This window comes from Lichenostomus cassidix, chromosome 4, assembly GCF_008360975.1.
Source record: "Lichenostomus cassidix isolate B80296 chromosome 4, HeHo_3.0, whole genome shotgun sequence".
Lineage (NCBI taxonomy): Eukaryota > Metazoa > Chordata > Aves > Passeriformes > Meliphagidae > Lichenostomus > Lichenostomus cassidix.
The window spans coordinates 57,417,199-57,430,158 of record NC_139484.1 but is presented as its reverse complement, the minus strand read 5'-3'; the positions used below and the strand labels follow the sequence as shown (position 1 = coordinate 57,430,158).

General features: G+C 50.3%; 1 protein-coding gene across 1 annotated transcript in view; it reads right to left on the bottom strand.

Moving 5' to 3' along the window:
- SFXN5 (sideroflexin 5) overlaps positions 1-12,960 on the bottom strand; it is an 86,305-nt gene that overhangs the window by 11,617 nt on the left and 61,728 nt on the right. The window contains exon 13 of the mRNA XM_085059346.1: positions 9,633-9,750. Coding sequence (XP_084915472.1) covers positions 9,633-9,750 — 118 coding nt within the window. The remainder of the gene's footprint in view (positions 1-9,632; positions 9,751-12,960) is intronic.

Sequence of the window (12,960 nt, the reverse complement as noted above, 5' to 3'; positions counted from 1 at the left end):
TTTATAAAACCTGGAAGGTCAACCCCCAACCTCCAACTCATCACCAAGCTGTGAGTTTGAGCCTGAAAAATCTGAAAAATACAGAAACCTCAAGTACTAAACCAAACCCACCAACAACCCCAGATAAAGGCTTTGAAACAGTAACATTTCAAACAGCAAGATCAAAAATAGTTCCCTTTGCCGGAGCTGAGCTGCCTTTTCCCCTCTGCTCTGGAGAAGGTTTGCTCAGGGTGGGTTCAGGGTGGGTTGGCTGCCCATGGAGTAAATCCTTTTACCTTAATTGGTTTGCCACACTAAATTAATTTCCACAGGACTCCAGGGAAGTCCTAGGCCTGGACAGGGCAGGAGGAGCTGTGCTGTGACCTCAGGAGAGGGACAAAGAAACTTCTCCCTGGTTTCCAGGAAGAACCCTCACACTGCAGGATGAAGATTTTTTTGGGTACATCCAAGCCAATGGATTGGTGGAAAAGTCATCAGCCCACTTAAAATATGGCCTTGAGAACTCCCCAAAATTGCAGAGTTTAGTTATGATCACTGATCCCTGCTGGAATGAAAAGCGTCCTCGAAGAGACTCAGAGCTTCTCCTCTCTTGGAATAAAAAAAAAAAATCCTATTTTTGAATGTGGACATTATGAGAAAGTTTCCCTTTGCATGAAAATGAGCTCATAGGTCCATTCAAGCAGGAATTCCTCAAGCAGCTCTGCCAAGGAAGAAAGAATTTGTTGCTGTTTGCTGAAGACATTGACACCTCTGCAATTCTCCTGCTATCTGGGAGAAGAGCATGGTGGAAAACAGGGATTTAGGGATGCCCTTGGTGCTTTAAGGATACTGAACAAATTCCTCAAGATCCCAACCTCCTGCACATTTCCTTCCCTCACAGACCACCAGCCTCACAGGCTGCTGGAGCCACACGATTTCCAAAGCAATTACAGATAATTATATACGTGAGATGTGATTAATATGGCATTCTCAGCCCTAAGCAGGCAAGTCTGGACAACTGATTGCCTTCCTTTGTATGCTGCACCTCCTGGAGTAGCCAGAGTTGTTTCAGGTAAGCCAAAATGAGTCCAAATGCACCAGAAAGGAAAATCCAACCCTGTGTGATGAGAGGGGGAAGGCAGAAAACAGCCCAGGAAGGTCTGGGGGTGAACCAAATAAAGAGGATTTTGACCAGGAGCAGTTGGACTTGATGAAATATTTTCTGATATTAATGATTCCTGTGCAGGATCAGGAGTTGGACTTGATAATCCTTGTGGATCATTCATCATTCCAACCCAGGATATTCCACAATTCTCAGAAAGCAGCCTGAGTTTTTCGGGTGGGCTGGCAGAAGAGGGGAAAGGACTTGGCTTTCAGGCGCAGAATAAAGCAGCAAAGCCAAGGAGGCACCGGAGGAGCCAGGAATGGCCAGGGCAGGGCAGGAATCCTCGGGGGAAGTGCTGGGGAGGAGCCCCTCTGTTTACAGTAGGTGCTGCTGAAAGGTGTCTCGAAGAAAGACAGCAATTAACAGGCCGGCAAAAAAATGGCTTCTTTCCACAAAGAGCCTTTTAAGTCTGTTTTTGGAGCCCCTCGAAGGGTTAATGTTTAGCTGTTTATCCGGAGTTGTCGGATGTCAGCGCTTTCTTTTGACTCCTAATGGCTTATAGCCATCAGGAGGTGAAAGCTCCTCAAAAGGGTTGGTGTCAGGAATGTTTTTTTATGCCCACCAGCACCCACACACCTGCAGCAGCCTGCAGGATACTTTACATACTTGAACCTGTCTCCCAGGGCCAGGATATAAACATGAAACTGGATCCTTGTGCTGCTGCAGCCCCTGGGCGTTCCTGAGGGGTCCCTGATCCCAATCCTAAATCCTACTGACCACACTGAGCAGCTCAGCTCAGCTCAGCTCAGCCCTGATCCCAATCCTAAATTCTACTGACCACACAGGGCAGCTCAGCTCAGCCCTGATCCCAATTCTAAATCCTACTGACCACACAGGGCAGCTCAGCTCAGTCCTGATCCCAATCCTAAATCCTACTGACCACACTGAGCAGCTCAGCTCAGCTCAGCCCTGATCCCAGTCCTACTGACCACACAGGGCAGCTCAGCTCAGCCCTGATCCCAATCCCAATCCCACTGACCACACAGAGCAGCTCAGACCTAATCCCAATCCCACCCCACTGACCACACAGAGCAGCATGGCTTAGCCTGATCCCAATCCTAAATCCTGCTGACCACACAGGGCAGCTCAGCTCCAGCTCTGTTTCCCAAACCACACAGCTCTGCTGCTCTACTGGGGTGTTTCTTAGGGCCAAAGGCTGGGAAATGCTCAGCACCTCCATGGGGTGTTTTAGGGCCCCCATGCCTGGGAAATGCTCAGCACCTTTGAGTCCTGAGGTTGCTAAAGGGGAAACAAAGGAGAACTGCCAGGAGCAGCCATCAAAAAGCAGCTGGGTCACAAATCAAAGCCTCTGGGACAGGGAGGGAAGGGAGAACAAAGGCACAGCCCTCAAGGCCAGCAGACCTCTGCTCACTCGTGACCTTCCCCAGCCCTGAGATGTCACTGAGCCAAATCATCACCCAAACAGGCTGAGCAGGTGGAAATTTCACTTCCTGAAGTGTTCCAGGGACTCCTAGCAGTGATGGTGGAGGCCCTGAATGCCAGAGCCTTCCTCTCTCTTCCTCTTCCTCTTCCTCTTCCTCTTCCTCATGCCCCTGGAACCCTGGAAGTGTCCAAGGCCAGGCTCAACAGGGCTTGGGTCAGCCTGGGACAGTGGAAGGTGTCCCTGACCGTGGCAGGGGTGGAACCAAGTGAGCTTTAAGGTCTCTTCCGACCCAAGCCATTCCAGGATTCCATGATTCTGTGACAAAAAGACATTTTTTCACAGAAGAAATGACTGGGATCTCCCAACGCCAGACCACTGGGAGTGAGCAGGGAAGTGCTTTGATTTTGAGATTTTGAGAAAGAAGTGGGGAAAAAACCCCAAAATATGGAAAGAGGAGATGCCATGATCCAGAAATGTCCTTTGCTTTGCCAAATTGGTTCCTTCTCTCCTGGCCAAGAGGAGTTTCAGCTGTGCTGGGACATGAATAATCCAAAGGGCACCGCAGGGAAGAGCTTCCCAGTGAGATAGGGAAAGGGGAGGTGGCCCTGGATTTGATGATCCCTGTGGATCATTCATCATTCCAAATCAGGATATTCCACAATTCTCAGAAATCTGCTCACCACCTCTGGGATCACCATAATGGATTTCCCATGGATTTCCCCATGTGGAGCAGGCTGAAGGGAATTCCCACATCATCTTCCCTATCCATCTGCTACATCCCAGAAAGAGAACCTAAGAGTATCCCATGGTGGGAATGAGGAGTTGTGACACAAAAATGAGAATTTGGGGTTTTTCCTGGCTTGCTGGGGACAGGAATGTTGCAGCCATGTAGAGTCTGGAATGTTTTCGATGTGTGGCCTCTGCAGAAACACCAGACTCTGACCTGAAGCTCTCTATCAACTGGTGGCTGCTGCCTGCCCACCCTTTTGGGGAAGAATTTTTTGCTAATATCCAACCTAAAGCCACCCTGGCACAACTTGAGGCTGTTCCCTCTGGTCCTGATGAGGAAATAAGAGAGCAGAATTGAGCACTTGGTGCTCTGAGCTGCTCTGGGGACCTGAGGAAGACTCATGGCCAAGGCTGGGATTTGATTTGGAGCAGGGAAGGATTTGTCACAGGAAGAGCTGGTGACAAACTGGTCTCCAGGCCTTTGATGTCCAGGTGGACAGCAAGGGTTCCGTCAGAGATCCATGGATGACAGATGTGTCCTTCACATGTGACAGTGTCAGACTGGCAGCAAAGCCTGAGGAGATCTTTGCCTCCACTGCTCACCTGAGGCCTGTCTGGAGCAGGGACACCTGGAATGGAGGATTCTCATCCTCTGAGCTCAGAACTCACTCAGGTAAATCCTCTCAACCCAGAGAAATCCCAAAATAAACCTTCACCCCACAACTTGAACACGTGCAGGGCTGCAGCTGTGGGGTGCACAGGAAGCAGGAGATGGCACAGCTCGTGTGGCCAAAGCTCTCCCCTCCAAAGGGAGGCTAAGTTTGTCAGGAGCATCCCTGGCAGCACCTCCTGCCTTAGCTGGGATGCCCAGACTGCTCCAGGGAAGGTGGGGACAATTCACTTGTCACAGCTTCCTGCTGGCCTGGGAAGCACAGATGGATTTAGGACTTCTTTGGGACATTATTTCTTACCAAAGCTGGGCTGGCAACTCGCAGTGAGTTCTGAGCAAGCTCTGTGTGCAGCACTGATTTTGGGGACCCTGCTGTCCCCAAATGCCACCTCCTCTGCCACCACTTCACCCTTCCAGCCTAGGGCAGAAACAAGTCCATCCTGGCTGAGAACACCACATCCCTCCTTAAGCACCACCATCCTCCATCCCAAGGCCAAAACAGAGCTCAACACATTCCCAAATCCCACAGATCCCAAATCCCTCAAGCCCTACTTGAACTATGTCACTACTCAGCCACTCAATGTCATGTAAATCCTGGGGGTTCTGCTCAATAAATAATTTCATAGGCATTAAAGAAGGGATGGAGATCACCTCTTCATTGGAAGTTCACATGGAGAACAGAGATGCTCTTGCCTTAGTCAACGAGAGAAAGGCAAGAAGATAAGGGAGGAGATAAGGGAGGAGATAAGGGAGGAGACAAACTGGGTCAGCACTCAGCAGAGGAACCTCAGATGAACCTCTTGAAGCCACGATGGAGCAGGAGGAGACAAACCTCAGAGGCACAGCTTGAATCCTCTGCACTCTTCAAGAGTCACTTCCCATCGAGCTTCCAACCTCCTGCCAGCCCTCCAGGCCCTCGTGCCACCTCTCTGCTGAGAGCAGCTCCTTCCAAGCCCAACCTCCATCCCAAGGCCTCCCAGGAAACCATTCCCCAGCCCCAGAAGCAAAGCAGAACTTCTCACTTCTCCAACATTTTTTTCCCCCATGGCAGCTGGCAAATCCCTTTCCCTGGCTTCTCATCCAACTTGGACAAAATTACTGCAGAGAATCCCTCCTGCTCCCCTCCCCCCTGAGCAAAGCAATCCCAAGGGAGGGATGGTTCCATGGGGACCCCCTGCTGGATTGCATCTGATTTCCCTCCTAAGTATGGAATGGGGAAGCGTCTCGAGGGCTATGGCTGTGACCTCCATACAGCTCTTTTGTCAAGTGCCATTTCATTAAAAAATCAGCCTTTTAACTGTGGACACATTTCAACCTCACCAAATCTGCTAATTATTGACAGTTGGTGAAGAGGAGATTTCACTTGTTCCTCCTGTTAAACTGCATCTAATTAGTAATTACTGGTTCACTGTCATCTTTACTGCAATAATCCCACTGCACATTGGCTCATTAACCTTTTGCTTTTCTAAAGCAGCCTGCCAACAAGATGAAGGCTAAAACAGATTGGAAAACAATAGCTCAGCCTTGGATTTTAGGCTGTTTATTCCCCTTGTCCTGGAGATCCAAAAGGAAGATTATTTTCAAGGGAAGGCTTTGGGCTGAAATCAGCCTCATTCCGGAAGATGCCTCCGAGCAGCACCCAAAAAAAGCCATTTAAACTTCACCCAGGTGAGGGCAGGAGTGCTCAGGTGACTGAAGGGTTTCTCTGCCATCATCTCCAGCTCCATTTCTCCATTCCTCACCCTCTCCACCCCTCTTTATCCCTACAACCCCATGGGATGACACGAGTTCCTCGTGGAAGCTGCAGCAGGAACCATCCGGAGCAGCAGGGTGGAGAAGCAGTGGAGCAACCCCGTGGCTCTTTCTCCTGCTGCTACACTGAATTTCATTTGCACAAGTCCCATTTTCAGTTTGGAGCTGTCACAGCTGTTTCCATTGGCAGTGCATAGCTGAGTAGGAGTTGTCAGTGGGGATGCTGTAGGATTGGGAGAGGGAAGAGATTCCCCGGGGGGCATGGGAGGCAGTTGGAGGTTGTGGGCTAAATGCATTAACTACATGTTTCTCCTAAACTTAACAGCAGTGAATTACTCAGTGCATATTGATGGCTTAGGGTAGCAGAGTTAACACTATATTGGGATGACAGGAACGTTTCTCCAGCGTGAGTATTCCCAAGGATCCATGGTTTCATGGCTGATACGAGGGATTTATTTTTATAACGTTATCTCTGAAGCCATAATATCCAGAAACAAGCTGTGATTCTGGAGCGCCGTTGCAGAAAGCCAAGTGGAATTTCATCCCTCCAAAAGCCAGGGCTTTGCTAGGCTGGATATCAACCCAAGAGAGGCTCAGGCTGCATTAAGCTTCCCAGCATGAGGAGGTTGTTCACCTCCAGAATTTCATTTCCCTGACACTGGTGCCTCTGTTTGCAACCAGATCTGAGCTCTGATTTCACCAGAGTTGTTTTAACACAGGAATAACTCCACAGCAGCTATAGCTGATGTGGCAAGGTGGTTGCATTCATCCAGCAAATGTATTCAACCTGTTGGAAAGTTTCAGTGCTGCTGGAAAACCAATTGTGGGTTGGAATGCCTTTAGGAAAGAGGATCAAAGGTGGCCACTCGAGCTCCTGGCCCAAAAAACCCACTCAGTATCAGCCTCTGTGTTTGCTCCCTGACTTTAAAAGGGCTGTGAATGTGTGATGAAGGGAAGAATTTGGCTCTTCTGGGATTCCCCAAGGGGTTGTGGCTCAGACCACGATGATATTTTTGGAACAGAACACGTCTCTTACACCTTGTTGGTAATTTGCTCCCTGTAATGCTCAGTAGAGCAGTGTGGTCCTGTCCCGGGGTGTCCCTGACTGAGGCCCTGGGGACAGCAAAGACATTTCCACCTGCACAGAGATCAGTGTTTAAACACCTCTAAATTCCTTATCTGACAAGACAAATTCATGGAATCATTAAAGTTGGAAAAGACCACCAAGGCCATCTAGCCCAACCATTGAAGTTCGTGGTCTGGTGATAAGTGCCCAGCAATTCACAGGTTTTGAGAAACACTGCCTGCAAGCAGACTTGGATTTGCCAGCCCAGGCTGCGAAGAAATGGATCCAGAGATTGTTCCATGTAAGTCACTTGCTCTGCTCACTCGAACATCCCACAGAAACCTCTGAAGAGATTTTGGAGAAGGGGGGAAATGTCCTTTATAAATATTCATAAAATGGTAAAACAGGCAGGAGAAGGGAAGGAGCCAGGGAGAGCTCAGAGCCCCTGGCAGGGCCTAAAGGGGTTCCAGGAGAGCTGCAGAGGGACTGGGGACAAGGCATGGAGGGACAGGAGACAGGGAATGGCTTCCCAGTGGGAAAGGGGAGCTTGGGCTGGGATGTTGGGAATGAGGGATTGCTGGCTGGGAGGGTGGGGAGGGGCTGGGCTGGAATTGCCAGAGCAGCTGTGGTACCCCTGGATCCCTGGAGTGTCCAAGGACAGGCTGGATCCACTTGGGATAGAGGGAGGTGTCCCTGCTCATGGATGGGGTGGAATGGATGGGATTTAAAGTCCCTCCAACCCAAACCAGTCTGGGTTTCTCCGACTGATCAGCCCAGGCTGCCTGTGGAACACCTGATCCCATGGCAGGAGCAGATATGGATCCAGCTGTGCAGGAAGGTCTCCCTGCCGTGCAGCAGAGCTGAGCTCCCAGTAAGCAAGGAGCTGCACTGGGAACTGTGATGGTTCCTGGATGGTTCCTCCTCCCTGCACAGAGCGTGGGCAGCGCTCGTCATCCTGTCTGATCCCTAATCAGCGCTGATTCATGGTTACCCTGCTGAGAACATCTCAGCTGCCTGCAGAAGGTCACTCCCGCTGCCGCCGGTGCTTCCAGGACTGCCTGGTGCCTGCAATCCCAATATGCTGGGAGGCAAAGCAGACCTGAGTTTTCCTGGTGGGTTAGAATTCATTCAGCTGCTAAAATCGATGTGATTGTCCCTGCTGGAATATCAGACACTATACAGGAGGAATTATCTGTCACCCAGAAAGTTACAATTCCTGTGGGAGGTGTCTCTGGTCATGGCATGAATGAAAGGGTATTTAGGTCCCTCCCAGCCCAAACCATCAGCCATCAGCTCCAGCTCCATTTCTCCATTCCTCACCCTCTTCATGTCTCTTTATCCCCACAATCCCATGGGATTGATTCCCATCCAGAATTCTGTGATTTGATTTTTGGGGAATAGTGGCAATGTCACCTTTGGGGTCAATGAAGTTGGTTGTCCCTGCTGTGGCCTCACCTCCCTGAGTATCCTGAAAGGAGATCTCTGGTGCTGCAGCTGCCTTTCCTGGAAATGGGGAGGAAATTGCACCAGGAAAGGTTTAGGTTGGATTTAGGATGGAATTGGTCACTGGAAGGAGTGAGACTCCTGGAAACTAGAACAGGAGTGCAGTCCTCATCCCTGGAAGGGTTTCAGAGCCCTGTGGATGTGGCACTTGGGGAAATGGTCAGTGCTGGGGAATAGGTGCACTGGATGATCTCAGAGGGCTTTTCCAACCTTAAAAACTTGGATTCTCTGGAAAAGGAGCAGAAGTGATGCTCTGTGCCCGAGTCTCTTTCCAAGGGGAAGGCTGGACGTGCTCCAGGGATGTACCTTGAGCAGGTGTGAGACCTGGCAGTGCTCCTCAGCCTTTCCCAACCAAAACCTTGGAGCAGATCTTGGGATCAGAGCAGAGCTGATGGCCAGGGAGCTGAGCTGAGCTCCTGCCAAAGGCACTGCCAGGCTCTGGGGATGCACGGGAGAGGCAGGGAAATCACATTGCTCCTGCAGCTGGGACTTGTGTAGCTTCTGACTGGAGTGCTGTGTCTGCTCCTGATGGAAGAGCTCCAAAAGGGATGTTGACTAATTAGAAAAAGTTTAAGGAAGAGCCATATGAATCATTAAAGCTTCAGCAAACATGTCTTTTAGCAAGAGCCTTCGAGATTGAGATAAATTCAGGTTTTCAGAGGGAAGGGACAGTTTTATCTCAGCCTCTCAGAGAATTCCCAACGTTTGTCAGTCAGCACACAAGTGTACAGCAAGATTCCCTGGCTGGAAGTCATAGACAAACCCATCCATGACTTCATGAAAAAATATTAATTAACCCACAGACTGATTTCTGATCAGTTCTCCCAGCTGACAAACAAAGAACTGTAGCAAAGGCCTTGTTAGACAGAGGTTGTGTCCCTTTGGGATAGTGACCTTCTCTGGAAATGCACAGATTTACAACCAGGAAAAGCCTCAAACACCAAAATGAATGACTTACAAATAAACCCACCTGAGCAATTTGTTCAGCTAAAGTGATTTCATTGCTCATTCCCCCTTTCCTTGCCTGGTTCTCCTTTGTTCACCCCCAAGCTGGGTCTTCCCAGGAGATGAAAAAGCAAAAGCAGAAACTCTGTGGAAGAACATCCACCTCAAGTGGACAGTCCAGGCTCTTGGCTTCATGGAAAACTTGGATTTGGTATTTCAACTCCAAGGAAACACCTCAGGGTGTGATGGGGGAGGGCCTTCTGTCTTGGTTTGAAAGACAGGTGTCTGCTAAGGAAGGTGGAAACCTCCCTTCCCCTCTTCAAGTGAGCAATACTGAAGCCAACTCCACCCAGGACTGGAGGAGGACCATGGGACAATGCTCCAGGAAGGCAAAAAGGCCATGATTTGTACCCCCAGGAGTGACCAGAGCTGCACTGACCTCAGACATCTGCGGGAAGAGGCTGATGGCCAGCGGGAGCGCCAGGCCAAAGGCAGCGAGGCACACGAGGCTTTGGACCGGGAGAACCATCCGGGGACGAGACCTCAGCAGAGAAGTTCTGCAAGGGAAAGGCTTGGTTAGAGAGTTTCAGGGACAGGGGACAGCAGGACATTGCCAGGGCTCAGCTGGGTCTGCTGGTGTCCCTCTCCCTCACGGGGTTGGGGCCCTGAGGACCATCATGGAATGGGTTGGGATGGAGAACCTTAAAGATGATCCCCAATCCCAATCCAATCCCCCTGGGACACCTCCCACTCCAAGCCCCATCCAGCCTGGCCTGGGACATTCCAACCTCTTTCTGAGCAGATCATCACCACCTTCCCCCCACACAGCCCCAGCCCAGCACTGGGGTGAGGCAGATGAAGTGACCCAGATGAGGTGACCCAGGCAGGTATCACCTGCAGCAAGATGGAGCTGAGGTGGGGTGAGCAGGGGAAATTAGGTCCTTCAGAGACACTGGGAGCTCTGGGAAAGGCACTGGAAAAGGCACACAGGGCTTCATTCATGGGGTAATAAAGCCATAAATGTGACTATCCATTAATTAGTTAAAAATCCAACATCTGCAGTGGGTGATGAGGATGTTTTAACTTTTGGTGTTCCCAGGGGATGTTTGTGAGTTCAAGGCTTGTTAACAGCAAACACTGAAGATACCTGCAAGGTCAAGGACCCAAAAGTGACCCTTCTGATGGAATTAACATCGGAAAACTGGCATAATGCTTGGTTGGCAGAAGCTGGTATATTAAATATGTTCCAGGACACAGGACCTCGGGCAGATTATGGATGTTAAGGGAGAAATACAATTCCTGAGAGGTTTACTCTGAGCCATTGACAAGAAGGACCCTCTCATTCAACTGGAAAAACATGGGAATATAAACCAATAACCTGACAGTGAGTTTTGTTGGAATAGTTGGGATTGCTGGGGTGTCTGTGCAGGGCCAGGAGCTGGATGGATGATCCCTGTGGATCCAGCTCAGGATATTCCATGATGTCCTAGTGAACACCTTCCCTCTGGGGCAGTGACAGGAGCTGCCCCTGCTCAGGGAAAGTACCAGAGATGACACCAAACCCTGACCATCCCTGTGGTGACCTCACTGGGTGACATCAACCATACCCAATCCACAGCTCACCATTCCCAGCTGCCAGCCCTTCCCATCCTCAGCACAGCCACCCCAGGATCCACTCAGCCCCTCTGCTCCAAACACACCTGGTGGATCCTTGGGAGAGTGGGAATTCATTCCCTGAGCTGTCTGGGCACACTCCCACTGCTCATCCCTGCTGCAAACCTTCCTCTCCAGGAGCTGGGGGGAGTGGGGAAGGCAAACCCACTGCAGAGCTCTCCCTCCCTCCTCCCCCAGCTCAGCTCCTCACTAATAAGCTCTCGAGACAGAGTTGATCCTATCAATTTGTGCTGTGAAAGTCAAGCTTCTGCTCTCCAATATTGAGCTGCTTTGTGCTGCACAGAGCACGACTGAGTCCCAGATTCTCTCACAGAGCTGCAAGGGCTTTGTCCAAGCAGGAAAGCTGTTACCTGCTCCACTCCTTAACCCATGTCCTGTTCAGGACTGCCACGGATGAGCTGTGATTATCCCTGGGCAGCTCCTGGAGCTGATTTTTCTCCTGCTGAAGCTGCTGTGATCCATGAGAGCTCTCGCTGGGACAATCCCAGCACTAGCATCCTCCAAACCTCCCCGGGGTTCAGTTTAAAGCCAAGGCATGGCTGCTGACACCACCCCTGACACCTTAATTTGGAGCTGCACCCTCGCTAATTACTGCCCTGCTGGGGACCTTTTAATCACCCAAGCAAAACCTCAACCAATTTAAAATGAACCCAAGTCCAGCCCCCAAGGTGTGACTTCCAGGGGTGCTTCCAGCTCAGGCCAGTTCAAATTACAAGGGCCGACCTCCTAATTAGGAAGAGTTACGGCTTGATTTAAAAAGGAGAGCAGACTAATTAACACATGTAGTGCAATGTCTTAATTGGGCTTCAGATTGGAGAATTTGTGTGGTTCAGAATAAATGACTCATAATTAGTCGAGAGGTCCAGTTTTTCTCTGTCCCTGGGATTGCTGCTCCCGACACAGAGCTCGGAGGGATGGGAAGTTAAATATTGCATTTTGTGAGCTGTCAGCTGCGATGCAAATCCCTTTTTTCACCCATTAACCCCCCGCTGGAAGGGAATGACGAGGTGGTTCCGAGGGGTTTAACTGCAGAGGATCAGCGCAGATTAAAAACAAATGAAATTAATATCCATTTGGGGAAGAGGGATTTGGTTTACAACGCTGCCCTGTGTGCTCTGCCCAGGGGTTGGGTCAGGGGCTGGGGAGGTCTGGACCTTCAGAGCCCCCTGACAGCCCAGCTCTGGCATCTCCTGGAGCCTAAAAAATCCCAGGGTGAGCAAGGTTGGGAGAGAGGTCACCCAGTGCAACCTCCCTGCTCCAGCAGGGTCCCCTGGAGCACAGGATTCAGGATTGTGTCCTGATGGCTCTCGAGTATTTCCAGAGATATTAAAAACCCAATTACTGAACATTGCCAGAGATGTTCAAAAAGTAGGTGAAGGAGAATCATCTGTCCACGAGAGCAAAGCCCATCCTACTCTGCCACAACTCTGCAGAAGTGCTGCTGCTCTTTACCAGGAGTTTTACAGATTTCACCCCACACAGGACAGGAGCAGCTTTGGAATGAAACCCTGGCTCAGCTGAGTCAGCAAGGAACTGTAAAGTTTGCACCAAGAGCTCTCACACTGCAAAGCTGCAGGAAGACAAGGGAATCATGGAGTCCTGGAATGGTTGGGGTTGGGAAGGACCTTAAATCCCATTGCACCCCATCCATGAACAGAGACACCTCCTACTATCCCAGGCTGCTCCAAGCCCCAATGTCCAACCTGCCCTTGGACACTGCAGGGATCCAGGGACACCACAGCTTCTCTGGCAATTCCAGCCCAGCCCCTCCCCACCCTCCCAGCCAGCAATCCCTCATTCCCAAGATCTAATTTAAGCCTCCTCTCCTTCAGCTCCACACCATCTCCCCTTGTCCTTCCCCTCCCGGCTCTTGGGAAAATCCCTCCCCAGCCTTTTGTAAGCTCCCTTTAACATATTTTTTTTCTTGTCCCCCATTTTAAAAGCTACATTTTTGGTCTATGTCATCAGCACAACTGATCCATGTTTATTATGCCACCTTTGGATGGCAAAGGAAAGGAACTTTGGCAACACTTCACTCTTCCTCTTCCTCTCTCTCTCTCTCTTTCTCTTTCTCCTTCTCTCTTTCTCCTTCT